This window comes from Aquarana catesbeiana, linkage group LG11 (assembly GCF_042186555.1).
Source record: "Aquarana catesbeiana isolate 2022-GZ linkage group LG11, ASM4218655v1, whole genome shotgun sequence".
Taxonomy (NCBI): domain Eukaryota; kingdom Metazoa; phylum Chordata; class Amphibia; order Anura; family Ranidae; genus Aquarana; species Aquarana catesbeiana.
In genome coordinates, this window is record NC_133334.1 from 251,446,758 (window position 1) to 251,465,334 (window position 18,577).

Genomic DNA, 18,577 nt, shown 5'->3' on the forward strand with positions numbered 1-18,577 from the left:
ATATCGCAATGGTAATATTATATTGCTCTGGTTACAGTGTGTTTTAAATAAAAAAAAAAAAAAAAAAAAAAAGTAATAAAAAATTTTAAATGTCCCTGATCACTGCTACTACACCAGTCATATGTTGTCAATGCACTGCACTAGTGACAGTATGTAATTTAAAAAAAAAAAGTGATTTTTTTTTATTTTAATTACTTCATTTTCCAAAAAATTACAACTTCAAAAAGCTTTCAATGCCTCTTACTAAATACCTTGGACTATAAACCCTAATAGTGCAGCGCTGCACTATTAGTGTTTAGAGTTGTGTGTTCTGTGTCTGGCCATTGTGCTTAGCTGCTGTAAGGGCCAGTTCACACTATATGCAGTCCAATGTGGTCTTTTCTGCATCAAAAACACATGGAAAGTAGGTTATATGGTTTTCAATGGCATAGTTCATACCAGTACTTGCAGTTGCGGTAAAAAAAAAAAAAGTAGAACATGCTGCATTTTCCTGTACTGGAACACTGTAACACACGTCCTTATTTAAGGTTGAGAAGAAAGAAGCGGGGATGCACTGGACTGCATCAAAAGCGCACTGGAACACATCAGACGCACTCAGACTGCATTTCTATGGTGTGAAGTGGCCCATACTAATAGCAACATCGCAACCTCTTTGCACAAGTGCACAGATTTAGTTATATGCACTTCAAATACCTTTGTACTGTCGACTTTCAAAAAAAAAAAAAAAAAGTCTTTTTTTTTTTTCAAACTACGTAGAGGGTTCTTTACTGTAAGAGCGGCAAGGATGTGGAATTCCCTTCCACAGGCAGTGGTCGCAGCGGGGAACATCGATAGCTTCAATAAACTATTAGATAAGCACCTGAATGACCGCAACATACAGGGATATACAATGTAATACTGACACATAATCACACACATAGGTTGGACTTGTGTCTTTTTTCAACCTCACCTACTCTGTATATGTATGTATGTATATATATATTATATATATATATATATATATATATACACACACACACACATACATATACATACATACACACACACACACACACATATACACACTTTGGCCTAAATTGATGAAGAAATTTGGATTTATTTTTTCAAAATTGTCTTTTTTTTTGTTTATAGCGCAAAAAATAAAAACTGCAGGAAGGTGATCAAAAGAAAGCTCTATTTGTGGGAATAAAGGACATAAGTTTTGTTTGGGTACAGAGTTGCGCAGTTGACAGTTAAAGTAATGCAGTGCTGTATCGCAAAAAATGGCCTGGTCATGAAAGGGGGTAAATTTTCTGGAGCAGAAGTGGTTAAAAATAAATAAATCACACAATAAAACGCCAAGGAAACATTTTATTTAAAACAGGTATATCAGAATACATAAATCCAGTATGAAGACACTGTACAAAATAAATCAGCTCTATTCCTAGGGAGCATCTTAAAGGATATCTAAATCCAATTCTGAAAATGTAACATCGCATTGTGCCAGAATCCACTTTTTTGTTTAGTACAGTTTTCCGTTAAATTGCATCCAAGCCCAAGTATATCAAAATAGGACCACTGAAAAACTGGGTAATAGCGCGGCCCACGGGATGATGGGACACTGGCAGACAAAAGCCCAGGATAACCCTTCCCATGATCAGCATATGTTTTACAGTATAGCAATGGCAGTCTATAAGTAAATAGCAGTGGGGACCTGTGTCTCTCAATGGACTCAAGAGAATTGGATTTTACTAGGAGTACAAAGCTCTCTTCCACTAAAAGACACAGAATTCTCGAATGAATGGGGCATCCAAAATCTGTCCAACAGAGGGTTGAGCACAGCTAAGGTTGAGGAGAGACATCCTCCACTCTATACCATGAGCAAAACTTAAAGCATGCTGGTCATAGGTGAGGTTATACCTGGAGCTGGCCTACAGGTGTCCAGTTCTCCTATAGGCAGCACTATATTCCAGTTGTTAAAGAATCTCATGTCCCTCAGTGGAGAAAAATCTTTAGTAAAAGTTACAACCTGTATAAATGCAGACATCCATCAGTGTATCGGTCCTTGATATACAACATTTTACTACCAAGACCATTCAGCGTTATAAAAATGAAATCCCAATCTATCCATTTTTTTTTCCACACGGAGGTCCATCCAAAAATGGAACTTCCGCTTTAAGTGAAGGTGACCCCCTGACATGCCACATTTGGCATATCTTTTTTTGGGGGGAGCGGATACCCTCTTTTTAGAGGGATCCAGCTCCCACTTCCGGTGTGCTTGAAGAAAGTTCACCTCTCCCCCCCCCCTCCCTCTCGGCAATCATACTGTGCAGCGTGGCTCGCGCAGTGTGTGCCCGGCTGTGAAGCCACAGCCAGGCGCCCACAGTGACAATGCCGGTGTGGCAGAGAGGAGAGGGGCGTTCACCCACATCGCTGGACCCTGGGACAAGTGAGTGTCCGATTAATAAAAGTCAGCAGCTACACTTTTTGTAGCTGCTGACTTTTATATGGGTGGAACTCCGCTTTAAGCTCTAGATGGTGGAGAAGAGCTGGAACTTCCAAAAAGCTTTTATTGAAGATCTCTGATCCTGCTAGGAAGTGTTCCTCTCACTTTGTTTCTTTGACACCAGGATGAACAAAAAATAAATCAGGATAAAGGAGTTCACCAAGACAGGAAACTACCAGAGACTCTCATCCCCCCACTGGAGAGATTTACCGTTATGGTCTGTCCCTGTGACGCTGTCAACAGGAAAATTAGAAAATGTCCCCAGTAGGCACAAAATTACCAACACCCAGAGGTTCTAATCCTTCCCTGAAGTCTGCTCTCTGCTGGACGTCACAGTGCCGGTCCAGGCTCGGGCGTCATCACAACCACGGAGTTGGGATCCGCCTGGATCCGCACCCAACTCAGCCTCTTAGTGAGGCTGAGCCGGCTGCTCCTGCCCCCTCCACAGCTCAGTGCTCCAGTGAGCAAAGGGGGGCAGAGCAGAGAGCTGCTGACTGACAGTCAGTAGCTCTCTGCTGTGGGAAATGAGCAATCGGCGGTGTTTGATCGCTCAGTTCTCAGTGTAGAGGCACCGGGGGGCATATGCAGCTTCGGACCGATGCTGCATCCACCTAGGCAAGTATGAATAAAAAAAACAAAAACAAAAAACAAACCCATACATCTAAAATTTTGAAAAAATGTTTCAGACGAAGTTGGGCTTTAAAAAAAATGTTCCATTTCATTCTAACAATCTGCTTTTGCAGACTGAAAGAGGGAGAATCTGATTGGCTACTGTGTACAAGAACACTGGTTGCCACTTTGTATACAACTGCTTGGGCTGTGGGTGCCATATTTAAAGTGCGACTTCACCCTAAACAGGAAGCTCCACTTTTATGAATCTTCCCTAACATTATTGGAGGTTTATTTTTTTGGGGGGTAGGGTTGGGAGTGGGCACCTAGTTTTGGCAGGACCCCATCCCACTTCTGCTGGAATTGCCTGGGTTATTCCAACGTAAATTCTGCCAACAACCCCATGCCCCTGCCACAGCGCAACTCGTGCATGTACAGTGTGAAGCCATAAGGAATCACAGCTGGCTTCCCATACTAAACATGCCAGCGCCGAGGACCCAAAGATGGGCAAAGAACTGGCCCGGGTGAGGACGGCGCTGAAGATCCTCTTTAACATACAAATAATTGTTGAATCTGAGATGCTTGGATAAGCCATAACTAGATACCAATATTCATATCACAAGTATTCATCACTCAAGCAAAAGGGTATAAATAATTTCACTTGCAAACATTAAATAAAATAAATTAAAAGCACTATCCTTGCAAAGAATATATAAAATATATAAATATAAAATGAAATGGAGTAAAGGTAAACTGTGCACTAGACTTGTAGAACCTGCAGTGAATGGTTACCCACCAATCTGTAGACCTGTCTACTACAATACAATCAACAGACTGCAACAGAAGCAAAACTGCCATGTGAGCAGGAATCATTTTTTGGTTATGAGAGTAAACATCAAGATAATTAACCAACCAGTAAGGCCCCTTTCACATGGGCAGACTGATTGGGTCCGCCTCTCAGTTATTTAGGCAGACCCGATGGGACCAGCCATTGCCTGCTATGGAGTGGTGGGTGTCAACATCTGATCCTACAAACAGGTGGATAGGGGATCCAACCCCCACCCATCTGGTGGATCGGATTGATGACATTCGGATGCAAAATGGACAGGCGGTCTGTTTACATCTGGCTGCCCATAAAGGACAGCAGGCTGTGTCCGCTCTGCTACACGAACCTGTCATCCAAGAGATTCTTCGCTGACCAAGCAGGTCCACTGCCAGAGTAAGCCCATGTGAAAGGGCCCCAAGTGCTCTATGAGCATATGAGTTCTTTTCTTAGGCAGAGCTGCCTGGAATGTAGTTTTCATTGCATCTTCATTCAGTTTATGTCAAGAGCACCATGAAAAAAGTTGCTTTAGAAGGACAACTTGAACCTTGTTCAACAGACAGCTGCACTGGAAGCCAGACAAGCACGTCAGCTACTTATGAAGTGCATGGATTATTTTACAAGTAGCACCAAACTCTGCAGCATTCTTCTAAGAGTCCAGGAAGGGGGCCAGATCTTTGACACCCTGGGCCCCCACAAAATGACCAGCTTTATTCAAGCCAGAAGTGGAGCTTCGCTGGATGAGAGACCTGCCCAACAACACACTCAGGATGCATGTTGGACAAAAAATTTTTTCTACATTCCTCAAATTTAGCCTCACGTTGACATGGAGCCTGACCTTTCCTAGCTTCATGGCCAATCTTCACCAACCCCTATTCAATGGCCTTATTGGCCACTGAGACATTCTCAGTAGACGGTAGAATAGCAGTTGGCAGTGTTAGCCCATTTCATTTGGGAAACAAGTCTTCAATAAAGTGAGACTATATCAGAAATAGGAACCAACAATGTTTTTCTGGCCAATAAACATAAAAGTTTGACTCTTGTGGTCTTTGCACTTAGGCAGGACTTTTAATAGTTAAAAAGTAGAGTACAGGTTCTCTTTAAGATAAAAGCTGATGTCCTACTTCTTCTGACAGGAGACTAGGAAAACCACAAGCACAAGTCTCCCCTGCCATGTCATACAGGAGCAGCCAGTCCCTAGGGTCTGGTTTGACGACACAAGGTCACCAGCAAGTAGTTTCGCTGATGGCAAGAAGATGACAATGACACAAGGTCATTGGCAAGTGGTTTCGCTGATTGCATGAAGCAGCTTTTCAAGTCAACAGAAGGAACATCACTGGGATCAGTAAAACAGACAGCCCTTTGTTGAAAGTGCCATTTCTTTTTATCAATTTGTTAAAAATCAAACTAAACATTCAAAAAGGGGGATATATAATCATATAATCTACCAACATAACCTTGCTTGTAAAAGATTACAAAAAAGGCAAAGAAAAAATTTTTAAAGTACACATATACTAAATAAATTAAATCCTACATTGCTTAACAGGAAAAGGAAATAAGTACAATAAAATTTGGATTATATGACCTGTATGAATAAGATTCCTTAAAGCTAAACTCTAGTCCACTTACAAAAAAAAATAAAAATGGAATTGAGGGTTGAGTTGAAGATTATATATATATATATATATATATATATATATATATATATATATATATATATATATACATATAACACTTTTAGCAGGGGTTCTTTGAGACCGGAAAGATATTTCAAGGGTTCCTCTGTGCTGAAAAGGCAGAGTTAGGGCAGCCATAGACAGAATCTCATCTGGTTCAGCATTTGAACTAACTGTGTGGGCAGGCTGAATGTACCAAGTTAAAAACGATCAACTCGGGTACAACCGGCCTGCAACATTCACTTGCGATTATTGCTAGTGGCTGGTATAGCCACTTGCAATAATCAGACAATGGCTCAGCAGGAGGAATTCCCTGTCTCTGTGTTGATGGGGAAATCATGGTAATTTCTTTCCTGTAACCCGTGGTTGTAGGAAAGAAATTTGCAGTCTATGGCCTGCCTAAGGCTGGTCTAGGGGTTTGTAAGATTACTTTCCTCATCCCACTATTCTGCAGGATTCCTCCACGCTGGTTTTTGTCTTGACCAGTCCCACAAAGCAGATGTCATCACATACAATTGCAAGATGATCGGCCACTGCTGGTCCTGCATTGTATGTGATGAGGTAGAGGGCCCTGTGCATAGCTCAGAATGGGAGCAAAGAAGAGCCCTGGCTACCACAGGGCAGAAGAAAAAGGCCAAATCTTTGTCTCATTTAGGACTGGCCATGCACAAGTCATTTTCTTTCATTCAACCTGCTGGTTGAATGAAAGAAAAGGATTCAATTCCCCCATCCACACACTTGATGTGTATGGAGAAATTCCCACCCGCCATGCCTTTGTATTCTGACAGCAGGGATACTTCCCTGCCATCAGAATACACTTATCAGTACCACTGGCGCTGATTGAGAACATTTTCCAACAGGCTGTTAGTACACAAGTTGATTGAAAGATTGACTTGTGTACAACCAGCCTGCCCATATAGGGATCAAAATTCAGCCAATCCTTGCTGAACCGGATGAATTTCAATCCGTCTATGGCCGGCTTAAAATATTCCCCCAGACTAGTGGTCTCCAAACTGCAGCCCTTTGCTTACCTCTATCTTACCCTTGGGACACCAATTCCTCCAACTAATACCAATGATGAGGCACCATTCTTCCCACTGACATCATTAATGGGGCACTATTCCTCCCATTGACACCAACCATGGGGCACTACTGTTCCTGCTAAAACAATGGGACACAATTCCTACTGTTAAAACCAATGATGGGGCAATGTTTACTCCCCACTGATGCCAGGACATTTTCTACTGCCACTGGCCACAGTCCGTCTCCCCTAAAGCCTGAACAAAAGTAAACATTATTTAAAAAGTTTGGAGACTCCTGCCCTAGACTAAAGGAAAATTGGATAATGAATATTCGGGCAGGCCCCATTTTTTTTTTTTTTTTCTTTTTATGTACACTATAAGCAGAGTTCAGCCGTAAAAAAAATGTGTATAGGGATTACTAATGCACAAACCACATAGGGTGATAACAAAATCTAAAACTAATTAAAGTAGCTGCCAACAAAAAAAAGGCGTTCACACACTTTGTTTGCACAATTATTGCACAATTGATATTTTGCACACTTATTGTCTGCCAGATTACAGCACTATTTTGCACTTTATTTGCCTATTTGTTATTGTTGCACATTTTTTGCACAATCACTTTCGGTGGATATTTGATATGGTTTTATTTGCAGTTATTATTTATCATTATTATTATTATTATTAATGTTCATTTAGTTTTAGCTCAGTAAGCGCCACATTCCTATTAATTTCAGCCGTAAAAAAAAAAACTTTTTACCTTTGCATTATTAACTGTCTGCACATATTACTAGTTTGTTAGTTCCTCTCGAGTGCACAGAAGCCCCCAAATTGGAGTGCACTAGGTACACAAATTATAAGCTACAATCTTGGCTCTGGCACATCCTGTGTGCCTCATAATGCCCTGTGTAGCAGCCATATACTTGGGGAGAATTGCAGCATTGCATTATGGGTCACTTCACATTGGGGTCCCCTGCCATGCACTTGAGATCTGCATATACCAGCTATATGTTCATATTGCCTGCAATATCTGAAGATTGCATGCCATTTCAGGCTATCATCTGACAGACTGCCTCGAAATAGCTTGTGAGCCTAGCTGATGATGCACATGGGATGGTAAGAGAGGGCTTAAGGCAAGAACATGTATATCAGGGACTGGTGTTGGGGTTATACACTTGTACTTTCTGCCAGTCAAAGCTTAGCACCAGGCATTAAAGTTAAATCAAACCAAACTAAAGAAAATGCGGACAGGTGGGACTTTTAAGGTAGAAAAGAGCCTATCGGTCCCTCTGGTTATAAACCCTTCTTCCTGGTTGCCAGCGTTTGTGTACACTGAGCCAGCATACATTTGTGGCATGACTCCGTGCCGTGATGATGTGACTCCCATGCACATCCGTGGGAGTTATATTATTACGAACCGGCCAACCAAACAGCCAAGATGTCTGGACCAGGAGAGAAGATGGCAGCGCCCATGATTGATGGGATGGCTGACAGCGCAGTGCTGGAGGGGATTACTAGCCAGGTAAGTCTTCCATAATGTTCTAATGTGCTGTGCAGTATAGCACATTACGGCTCAGACTCCATTCACACTTGCATGACTTTGGAGTGCACCTTTGACTCAGTGCGACTTGGGCTTTGGCCAATGATAATGGACAACTGTTGCACAACTATCGCGGGTATAACATTCAGGTGCAACTTTTGAGGGTTTACACTGCAGTCTATGGCAATGACGAAAATTGGACTAAAGTATTGCAAGAAAATGTTTTAAAGTCGCACATATCTGAACAGTTGCCAATTGAAAAATATGGGGTGCGGCTTGTCATGTGATTTTAGTGTCCAAAGTCCAAGTGTGAAAGGAGCCTAAAAGGTCCCGGGGCCCAGTGTTTGCTTAAAAAAAAAAAAAAAAAAGCTGTTTTGAGGTTCGATTCCTCTTTAAGGCCCACACAGTGACTTTCTCCTGCCTAATCTCAGGGGTCGAAACTAAAACACTTCTTTTTTTTTTTTTTACTTTCCGCAAAAGAAAAGTAACATCTTCCATTAGCAGAGTCTGTAGGGCCCATTCACACTTTGCATTCATGTGCACTGGTTTAAGACAGTCTACTCAAATGAATGGGTTGCCAATGCACTATGACAGATGAAATAAAAAGAATAAAGACACCGAGTGTTCTGTCCAACAAAATGCAACGCACAGCAGTGCGATATTGTGATGCGCTGCAATGCATGTGCATTGGGGGTCTGTTGGATTAGTGCATTTGGAGTGTTGGTGAAGATAAATGATACAGCATGCCACTAATGCATGCATTAAGACACTGGAGGGGTGGGAATGGGCCCAGAGTTTCAAGTTATCCAGTGCTTTTGTTATATGACAGATTTTTGATTATCTGGTATCATTGTAGAGATTCACAGCATTAGAAATAAACATCCATTACTGATTCTATATACAAGTTGGTCCACTGAAAGCAAGTCTGTTTCTAAATGCTTGGTCCCTACATACTGATCCAACTTTTTTTTTGCACAAAAACTGCATGTATAGTATGCAGGCAACTGTCTTGTGAAATTAAAACTTTACAGCCTATTAATGCCTTGTGATCGCACAGGTTGCATGTTTAGAAACATTGGTTTGGTGCAGCAAATGGCTGCCTACACAAAGAGCAGCAAAATGTACTTTTGTAAGGATGTCACTATTGCTCTTTGGAATGTTGCAGGAAACAATGTCCTTGTGTCAAGCAAACAGGATTTTGCCACGGTTCTCTTCATAGTGCTGAGTCATCTCTTCCATGTTCTTGTCCCCATCGATCACCTGTGAAAAGAGAAGACGTGGATCTTTACTCTCCCCACGTACGCTTGTCATCTCACCCCTACAGCCAAATCATATATAAGATAGTGCCGCAAAGTATTCGATAAAAGAAACCATTATCACTTCCAGCCCAAGCCGATTCTGGCACTCCTCTCGTGTAAAAATCATAATTTTTGCTAGAAAACCCTAGAGCCTAGGGCAGTGATGGCGAACCTTGGCACCCCAGATGTTTTGGAACTACATTTCCCATGATGCTCATGCACTCTGCAGTGTAGTTAAGCATCATGGGAAATGTAGTTCCAAAACATCTGGGGTGCCAAGGTTCGCCATCACTGCCCTAGGGAATAAAATGGCAGTTGTTGCAACTTTTTAGGTCACACGGTATTTGCGCAGCAATTTTTCAAACGTGAATTTTTTTTGGAAAGACAAACGGTTTCACAAATAAAAAACAAAAACAAAAAAAAAACAAACCACAAAACAGTAAAGTTAGCCCAATTTTTGTATAATGTGAAAGATGATGTTACGCCGAGTAAATAGATAACCAACATGTCACGCGATAAAATCGTGCACACTCGTGGAATTACTACAAATCAACCTCCTTCTTAGCCCAGAGATAATTATTTCACAACATTTAGCAATGCTGTGATATCTCAAATCCAAAATGATTTGCATATGAAAGAATAGAGTGATTTTTTTTTTCAAATTGTAATATTTTATATTCTATACAAATTATAATTTTAACAGCATTGACAATGTAGACTATATTTTGGCTGGGAAAGTATACTCTGACCAACCGTTTCCCTGCACACATGAACAGGATAAATTAGGCGAAGCCTACAGTCATAAAAATGTTCCTCAACCCAACTGTGAACAGCCACATTAAATTGACCATTTTCTACTGCATGGGTTTCATAACCAGGACCAAACATATACAGTATCCTTAAAAGGTATGGAAGCAAATGATAGTGGTAAGAGACTGGACTGGATCTCTGAATCATTTTTAAAAAACGAAAAACAGGATTCTCAGCTATGTTAAACCTGAAAGTAAAGTTGACAAAATTGGCCAGATGTGTCCAATGACATGTCTAACACTGTTGGTAACTGGACCTCCATTACATTATTGGTTGCAAAAAAAAAAAAAAAAAATGAAAATCTCAATAGCTGAAGCTACCTTGTGCATTTGTGATCTGCCATTTTTAATATACATTATAATAATAATAATCTATATATATATATATATATATATATATATATATATATATATATATATATATATATATTTTATTATTATTAATTATATATGTTATTATATATACACACATACACACACACACCTCTTTACTTCAACCGATCTTTTCCTAGCTACCCATATGTAAAGGTGAAACCAAGAAATTGATATCTTTTGAAGCCATACTAATACCCAATAGGACTGGTGAGGATGATTTTGGCGAAGGGTATACGGGATATATAGGGCAATCCACTGGGGTCTCTAATCTTAAGAAGAAGAACCCCTGCTCTAATATCCGTATGCACCTTACAGAAGGAAAAGCCCTTTCAAGCTTGGTCTTCTCTTAAGCTGAATAAATGGAGATATATCTCATGAAGCAGTAATTGGAGCAATAAAGCACACGTCTACAATACTTACCAAGACCTGAGCTGGCACAGGAAAAGAGGTCTGCTTAATGAGCCACTCTTCATAAAGACTGTGAATAGCGTACAGATATTCCTGCAAAATAAAAATGAGATGTTTTGTCCTTGGGGCACAGAGTCGGCAGTTACATTGTTCACATCCATATTTAATAAACAAGTGTCATGACAAAGCCTCTCTTCTCTTAACCTCCTACTGTTCACCTCAGTGACCAAACAATGCCTGTGCTGACCCCTCGCCAAGTTTTCTGCTGATCCTCATTAGCTCCTTGCTTGCCAGTTCCTTATAAACTGGCACAGCAAATGTCAGTCTGGTGCTGTAATTGCACTTCTACAACTACCTGCTCTATTACTCTTCTCTATAAAGTGGCTGACCCTATTCATTCAAGGCAGTGCTCTTTGAGATAAGTGAACTATTAACCACTGCGGTAATAAGTGATGGCTCTCCGAGAACCTTGAATAACCGTTATTTATTCAACACCTTTACAATGAAGGCTTTTCTCTGTACCTTAAATATTGAGCATTTTATAAAAGGTTAAAACTGATGGACTGGAAATGCTATAGACAGAAAAACATACATACATACATACATACAAGCATAATGGCAGCCAAAGCAGTAGCATATGAACAAAATATTGTGGACACCTGACCATTACACCCACATGAGTTGGATACCTGACCAACACACCTATGTGAATTGTTGAAAACCTGACCATTATACCCTACTTGAATTGTTGGGGCACCTGACATTCACGCTTACATACATTGTTGGACACCAGTCCATCATACCTATATGAGTTGTTGAACACCTGACCTTTGTATCTACATAAGTTGTTGGTAAACTTGACAAATTGCACCTATGAGTTGTTGGGCATCCTCTTCCACAAAATCATGGGCATTATAACAGAGTTGGTTGTTCCTTTGTGGCTCATCAAGGTCTGGTACGGATGTCAGATGAGAAGACCCGGCTCATAATCGTTGTTCCAAAGTATTCCAAGACACACTCCCAAAATCTTGTGGAAAGCCTTACCAGAAGATGAGCCACAAAAGGAGGAACCAACTCTTTTATAATGCCAATGGTTTTGTGAAAGATGATGTCCAACAACTTATCTAGGTGTGAATGTCGGGTGGCCCAACGATCCATGTAGGTGAGCTTTGTACCTGCATGGGTTGTTAGGCCACTCCACAATCACACCTACAGTATGAGTTGTTGGACATCCTTTTTCACAAAACCATGGACATTAGAACAGAGTTGGTCTCTCCTTAGTGTATCGTCTTCTGGAAAGTCTTTCCACAAGATTTTGGGAGTATGTCTGAGGGACTTTATGCCCATTAAGGTAAAAGAACATTTGTAAGGTCTGGTACTGATGTCAGATGAGAAGACCCGGTTCATAATCTGTGTTACAAATTATTCTAAGCGGATCAGTGTGGATAAGGTCAGGGCCACTTAAGTTCCTCCACACCAAACTCATCCAACCGTGTCTTTACAGAGCTGTTTTTTTTTTTTTTTAAACAGGGGCACAGTCATGATGGAGCAGAAGAGGGCCTTCCTCAAACCGTTGGCATAAGGCTTGTCTAAAATCTCTTTGTATGTCATAGCATTAACAGTACCTTTCACTGGAAACATCTGAACCAATAATTTGGAGTGGTGTCCCCCCATATGTTTCGCCATATAAATAGGCGTAATAGTCAAATGCTAAATGCTAAACATTTGGCCATTCAGTGTACATGCTTCTCTTCGCAATCATTCTCCCGTACTTGAAGGAACCTAAAATAGTTTTTTTTGCCACTTCCATGGTCTGCCGCCCTCCTCCACCATTGGCAACAAATCTTTCACAGTTTCACCTTTCTACCCTTTAGACCTCGTAGACATAAGCATTGTTTAATCTTCCTTTGTCGTCTTTAGCCTGAGAGGCTTCCGACCCAGTAAACAGTTACAAAACACTTAAGCTTCAGTCTGCTTTACTGAATAGCCCTTAAAAGGAGAAGTTCATGTCTCCAAAAAAAATAAATGCACTTTTTTTGCAGGTAAAAATATGCATTATTATTTCTTTTGTGAGGGACCTGTAAAGCATTGCATCCATGATCAGCAGATCTATGAATATAATGCCACTGTCCTGCAGACTTTATATGTAGCCGTCTGCCCGTACCTCCGATACGAGCAGGCACTTACATTCTGACAAGAAGCTCAATGAACTACCTGGAGAGCTTAACAGTGCTGTGGTAGTTCATTGAGAACTACAAGCTGACAGCTACAAAGGATGTTGGGACTTGCAGTTTTCCCATTTACAGAACACTGTGAATGAATAATGCGGCTGGGTGGGCGGGGCCCCACTCTGCTGTGTATTTCTACAATGGTACAGTGGGAGCGAGGGGATCCTCTGCTGTCATGTCAAAACCAGCGACTTGGTGGGGTGCGGAGGCCGATGCACTTGTAACATGTTACACCCTGAACATGGATGCAACATGTTACAAAAGGTGAACTAATCCTTTAAGCCACCCTTTATTCACAGTCTTGTAAAAGGTGAATACAGGTATTTAGGAGGACCTATTGTTAATCTTTCTAACCTATATTTGTGTCCAGAAGTCATTCATGCCTAGATGAATAGGCTAAATTTGGCACCATAAATTTATTTGACAAGATCTTTAGGACTGGCTTGTCTACTTAAAAATGTAACTTTTGTTTTCAAAGACATAGAAGGCTTTTAACCACTTCAATACCAGGCACTTTCCTCCCTGCCTGCCCAAGCCGACTTTTAGCTTTCAGCGCTGTTGCTTTTGAAATGACAATTGCGCGGTCATGCAACACTGTACCCAAACTATATTTTTATCATTTTGTTCTCAAAAATAGAGCTTTCTTTTGGTGGTATTTGACCACCTCTGGGGTTTTTGTTTGCTAAACAAATAAAAAAAGACCAACATTTTTGAAAAAAAAATATGTTTTTCTTCATTTTTGTTATAACATTTTGTAAATAAGTACGTTTTCTCCTTCACTGACAGGCACCAACATGCAGCACTGATGGGCATTGATAGGCGGCACTGAAAGGCTGCACTGATGGGAATCACTGTAAAGGAGGCACTGGCAGGCATTACCGATGGCCACTGATTGGCATCATTTTTGGGTACAGATTGGCATCCCTGGTGGCATACCTGGTGGTCAGTGGTGGGCAAAAAAAAAAATAAAAAAATGAGCATGGTAATAAATTGGTATACTAGTTTAAACACTTCCTGCCTGGCCTATAGCAAAATGACAGAGGGCTGGTTCCAGGGGGGCTGCGCTTATAAGTCAATCCTGTCAGGAGAGCAGCCGATTGGCTCTCCTCTACTCGCGTCCGTCAGAGCCGATACACTGTTTACACCGTGATCAGCTGTGATTGGACATGGCTGAGCACGTGATAAAGAGTATCCGTCAGACTCTTTAACGAGACCAGTGTTGCGTTGTGTCAGACTGACACCCCGCAACAACGATAGCTGTGCGCCCCTGGGGGCGTGCGCCAGCCGTTATCCTGAAAGACGTCCAGTCAGGATAACAGAACCACCGTCCTGCAGTCATTTTTCTATAGGCCGGGCGGGAAGTAATTCAACTAGTATACCAATTTATTATTACCATGCCAATTTTTTTATTTTTTTTTATTTATAGGCTAATGGGACAAAAAACATTTTTTTAAATTAATTTAAATTTAGTTTTGTAGATTGATCAATCTTCAAAATCTTTTGTTGCACATCGTATTGCATTGTGACAGCTGTGGCCTGTCTGCTTTAGCGAGCACCGACGGTTGAAGCCAACAGGTTTGTTCCTGTTGATCACCACATTTGGATGTTATCAGGAACCACGCAGCTATCCTAATCATTAGTATAGACACGTGGCTTTCTGTGACTGAGCAGTCCTAGAATTAGAAGCATGCTCAGCTACACTCAGCTAGGGATTGATTTACTAAAACTGAAGTGCGCAAAATCTGGTGCAGCTCTGCATAGAAACCAATCAGCTTCCAGGTTTTTTGTCAAAGCTTAATTGAACAAGCTGAAATTAGATGCTAATTGGCCACCATGCACAGCTGCACCAGATTTTGCATTCTCCAGTTTTAGTAAATCAACCCCACAGTTCTACAACATAACATATATAAAACGATCTATCTGTACAGGAACATAGATTTGGCCATCCTTCAGAAAATACTGGGTGCCTGGCTGTCCTGCTGATCTGCTGGCTTTAACAATCCCTGACTCACTGGCCTGGAATATACAAATAAGGAGCTCTGCCTCCATTAACTGCATGCACATTGCAGGTCACTGGCTCAGAAAATACTGAACTCAGATTATCAGCATTACGGCCAGGCAACTAGCATTTTCAAAAGGCATTTTGCTTTGCACAGGTTTCCCTAAGGAACTCTTCAGACCTATGCTTTGTTGTGCAGTGTATGTATTAATGTATTACAGCAGAACACAACACACATGCCATAAGGTGTGGTGCGCTGCTTAAAAAAAAAAAAAAAAGAAAAAAAAAAAACACACAACATGCTGCATATGTGCTTTCTGGACCATTTCCATGGCTTGGCAGTCCATTCAAAAATAATTTAACCCCTTGGTGCTGGCGCCATCCTGGCCCTTTAAGGGGTTTCAGATGCCTGGATTTATGATCATGTGACCACCGTAATAGGCTTTCCGTTAACTGCCAGTAACTGTGCTGGGGGAGCGCGCTCTCAGCACAGCTGTGTTTACAGTGTGGTATGCGAATATGCAGCCACTCGGCGCCAAGGCCCACCCACCAAGAGGCCGCATATTTGTGTGCTATAGGCGCCAAGTTAAAAAAAATGGTTAGTTTTAATACAACACAGAAATGTCAAATGTTAACATACATGCAATAATGCACTTTATAGTGTAAAGGGGCTTTTAATGTTTCCGGATAACCTGATAAAACTATGTACATTTAGCTTACCCTTTATCAACGTGTGTTAAAAGTGGATGTAAGTCAGAAGGTGCATTCTATGCATTAAGATAAAAAAAAAAACCCCTTCTGTGTGCAGCAGCCCCTCCAGCACCCCCCAATACTTACCTGAGCCCCATCTCTCCAGAGATGTCCATGAGTGCCTCGGCCGTCCGGGACTCTCCTCCTGATTGGCCGAGACACAGCAGCAGCGCCAATGGTGAATGTCAAAGTCAGTAAGCCAATCAGGGGAGAGATGGGGTGGGGCCGAACAGGTGCTCCGTGTCTGAATGGACACAGGAAGCTGTGACTTGGCTCAGGTGCCCCCACAGTAAGCCGCTTGCTGTGGGTGGCACTCAACAAGAAGTTATTGCAAAACCACTGCAAGAACAGGTAAGTATAAATATGTTTATTACAGTTTTTTTTTTTTAGAAAAAAAAAAAAATAATAATAATAATACTTAAAAACCTTTTCAAGTTCAGTTTGTAATCCATATGGGGCAGTACAGAAAGCCATCCATAGATGGATCCAAATTTTGTCAGTTCAACAGAAACCAGCCTGAAATTCCATCTATGGGCAAGCTGATTGTACCAAAGTTGATCTATCGATTGACTGCAGTACAAGCCGGTCTTTTTTTTTTTTCGTTCGATGGCTGCCGGCGGCTATAGCCACCAGCAGGGATCCTTGTATTCTGATGGCCAAGAAACCTCCCACTGTTAGAATACAACAGCACACAGAGGGATTCCCACATCAACACTAACTGTGTTGATGGGGGAATCAAGCAATTTTCTTTCCTTCAACCTGTGGCTAAAGGAAAGAAAATTGCACAATGTATGGCCTGCCACCGCAGAGGGGGTGGGGGGACTGCCCCCACCGGGAGGAGAACACCGACTATTGCTAGCGGCTATAACAGCTGCTAGCAATAATCACATGTAAAATCCGGAAGGCTGGTTGTACCCAAGTTGATCGATCAGTCAACTTAAGTACAGCCAGCCTGTCCATACATGGTTTGAATCTCAGCCGGTTCCTGCTGAACCAGCTGAAATCTGAACCATCTATGGCCATCTTCAGGCTTTGCTTTCTGCTGACTGAATCAAAACAGTAAGTGCCCTTTAATTGAATAGCAGGCTATAGATTTTTATGTTCGGAGCAGACTCCCATTTTTCCATTGATTGGTTGTGACTTTCTGCTCCATCACCTGAACAGAGTAAAAGGTCAGCGTAGACGGATGCTTATAGGAAGACAAGCTAATGGAAACCTTTAACCAATCATAAGGTCTTACCAGCGGTATCACCCGCTCCTCTTCTCTGCACCTCATTTTTAACCTTTCATAACAGGTTTCTGGAGACGTCCGCAGATACACTGTTGGGGGAAAACACATGTGCTTTATTAATTATTTATAGCTGTGAGCTGTCACATTGTACGGCAGTGAGCAATGAGTATGTATTTACTTCCAGAGGTCCTCCCAATGGACTGCTACCCCAGCTGCATAGATAACACAAAATCAATATTCTATACTGGCAGTAGCAATCTGCTTGGTGTAGGACAGGTCTACAGCTAGCTATGGCTGCTTAAAGAGAACCTGTCCTCCACTATCTAAACGTGGCGACTCTCTACTTAAAGGATAAGTCCACTCATATGCCCCGTACACACGGTCGGATTTTCCGATGGAAAATGTCCGATCGGAGCGTGTTGTCGGAAATTCCGACCGTGTGTGGGCTCCATCGGACATTTTCCATCGGATTTTCCGACACACAAAGTTGGAGAGCAGGAGATAAAATTTTCCGACAACAAAATCCATTGTCGGAAATTCCGATCGTGTGTACACAAATCCGACGGACAAAGTGCCACGCATGCTCAGAATAAATAAAGAGATGAAAGCTATTGGCCACTGCCCCGTTTATACGTCACCGCGTTTAGAACGATCGGATTTTCTGACAACTTTGTGCGACCGTGTGTAGACAAAACAAGTTTGAGCCAACATCCGTCGGAAAAAATCCTAGGATTTTGTTGTCGGAATGTCCGAACAAAGTCCGACCGTGTGTACGCCCTATAACACTAAAATCCCTGCGTCTACAGACATTCACAACCCAACACTAACCTATATAACCCTGTAAAGAAGAAATCACTATACATACCTTTTTTAAAGGCGATCTGACCCGATCCTGCGCTGAGCAGTCAGCCGTGGCTTCGCTGTCGAGGCGGGTGCAGAGGACACAGCGGACAACGGAAGCCCCATAGTAAGTCTATGGGTGACGTCACTTCCCATCCGTTGTCGGCTGTGTCCTCTGCAGAGCTTCGGCCGCTGGAGACCGGACTGGATCGGCTTCAGAAAAGGCATGTATACGGATTTCTTCTTTACAGGGTTAGATAGGTTAGTGTTAGATCGTGGATGTCTATAGATGCAGGGATTTTAGTGTTAGGCTGGACTTGTGCCGATTTAAAAAATAAAAAAAAAAGGCTTTAAAGGAGAAGTCCAGCTTAACACTAAAATCCCTGCATCTACAGACAGCCACGATCTAACACTAACCTATCTAACCCTGTAAAGAAGAAATCGGTATACATACCTTTTCTGAAGGCAATCAGGTCCGGTCTCCAGT

General features: G+C 41.8%; 1 protein-coding gene across 1 annotated transcript in view; it reads right to left on the reverse strand.

The window, feature by feature from the left end:
* Positions 1-1,337: 1,337 nt before the first annotated feature.
* Positions 1,338-18,577, reverse strand: part of TK2 (thymidine kinase 2) — a 57,746-nt gene continuing 40,506 nt past the window's right edge. Inside the window, exons 8-10 of the mRNA XM_073605572.1 lie at positions 17,260-17,339; positions 11,055-11,135; positions 1,338-9,412 (exon numbers count right to left, since the gene is read on the reverse strand). Of these exons, the coding sequence (XP_073461673.1) occupies positions 9,335-9,412; positions 11,055-11,135; positions 17,260-17,339 (239 nt within the window). The 3' untranslated portion in view covers positions 1,338-9,334. The remainder of the gene's footprint in view (positions 9,413-11,054; positions 11,136-17,259; positions 17,340-18,577) is intronic.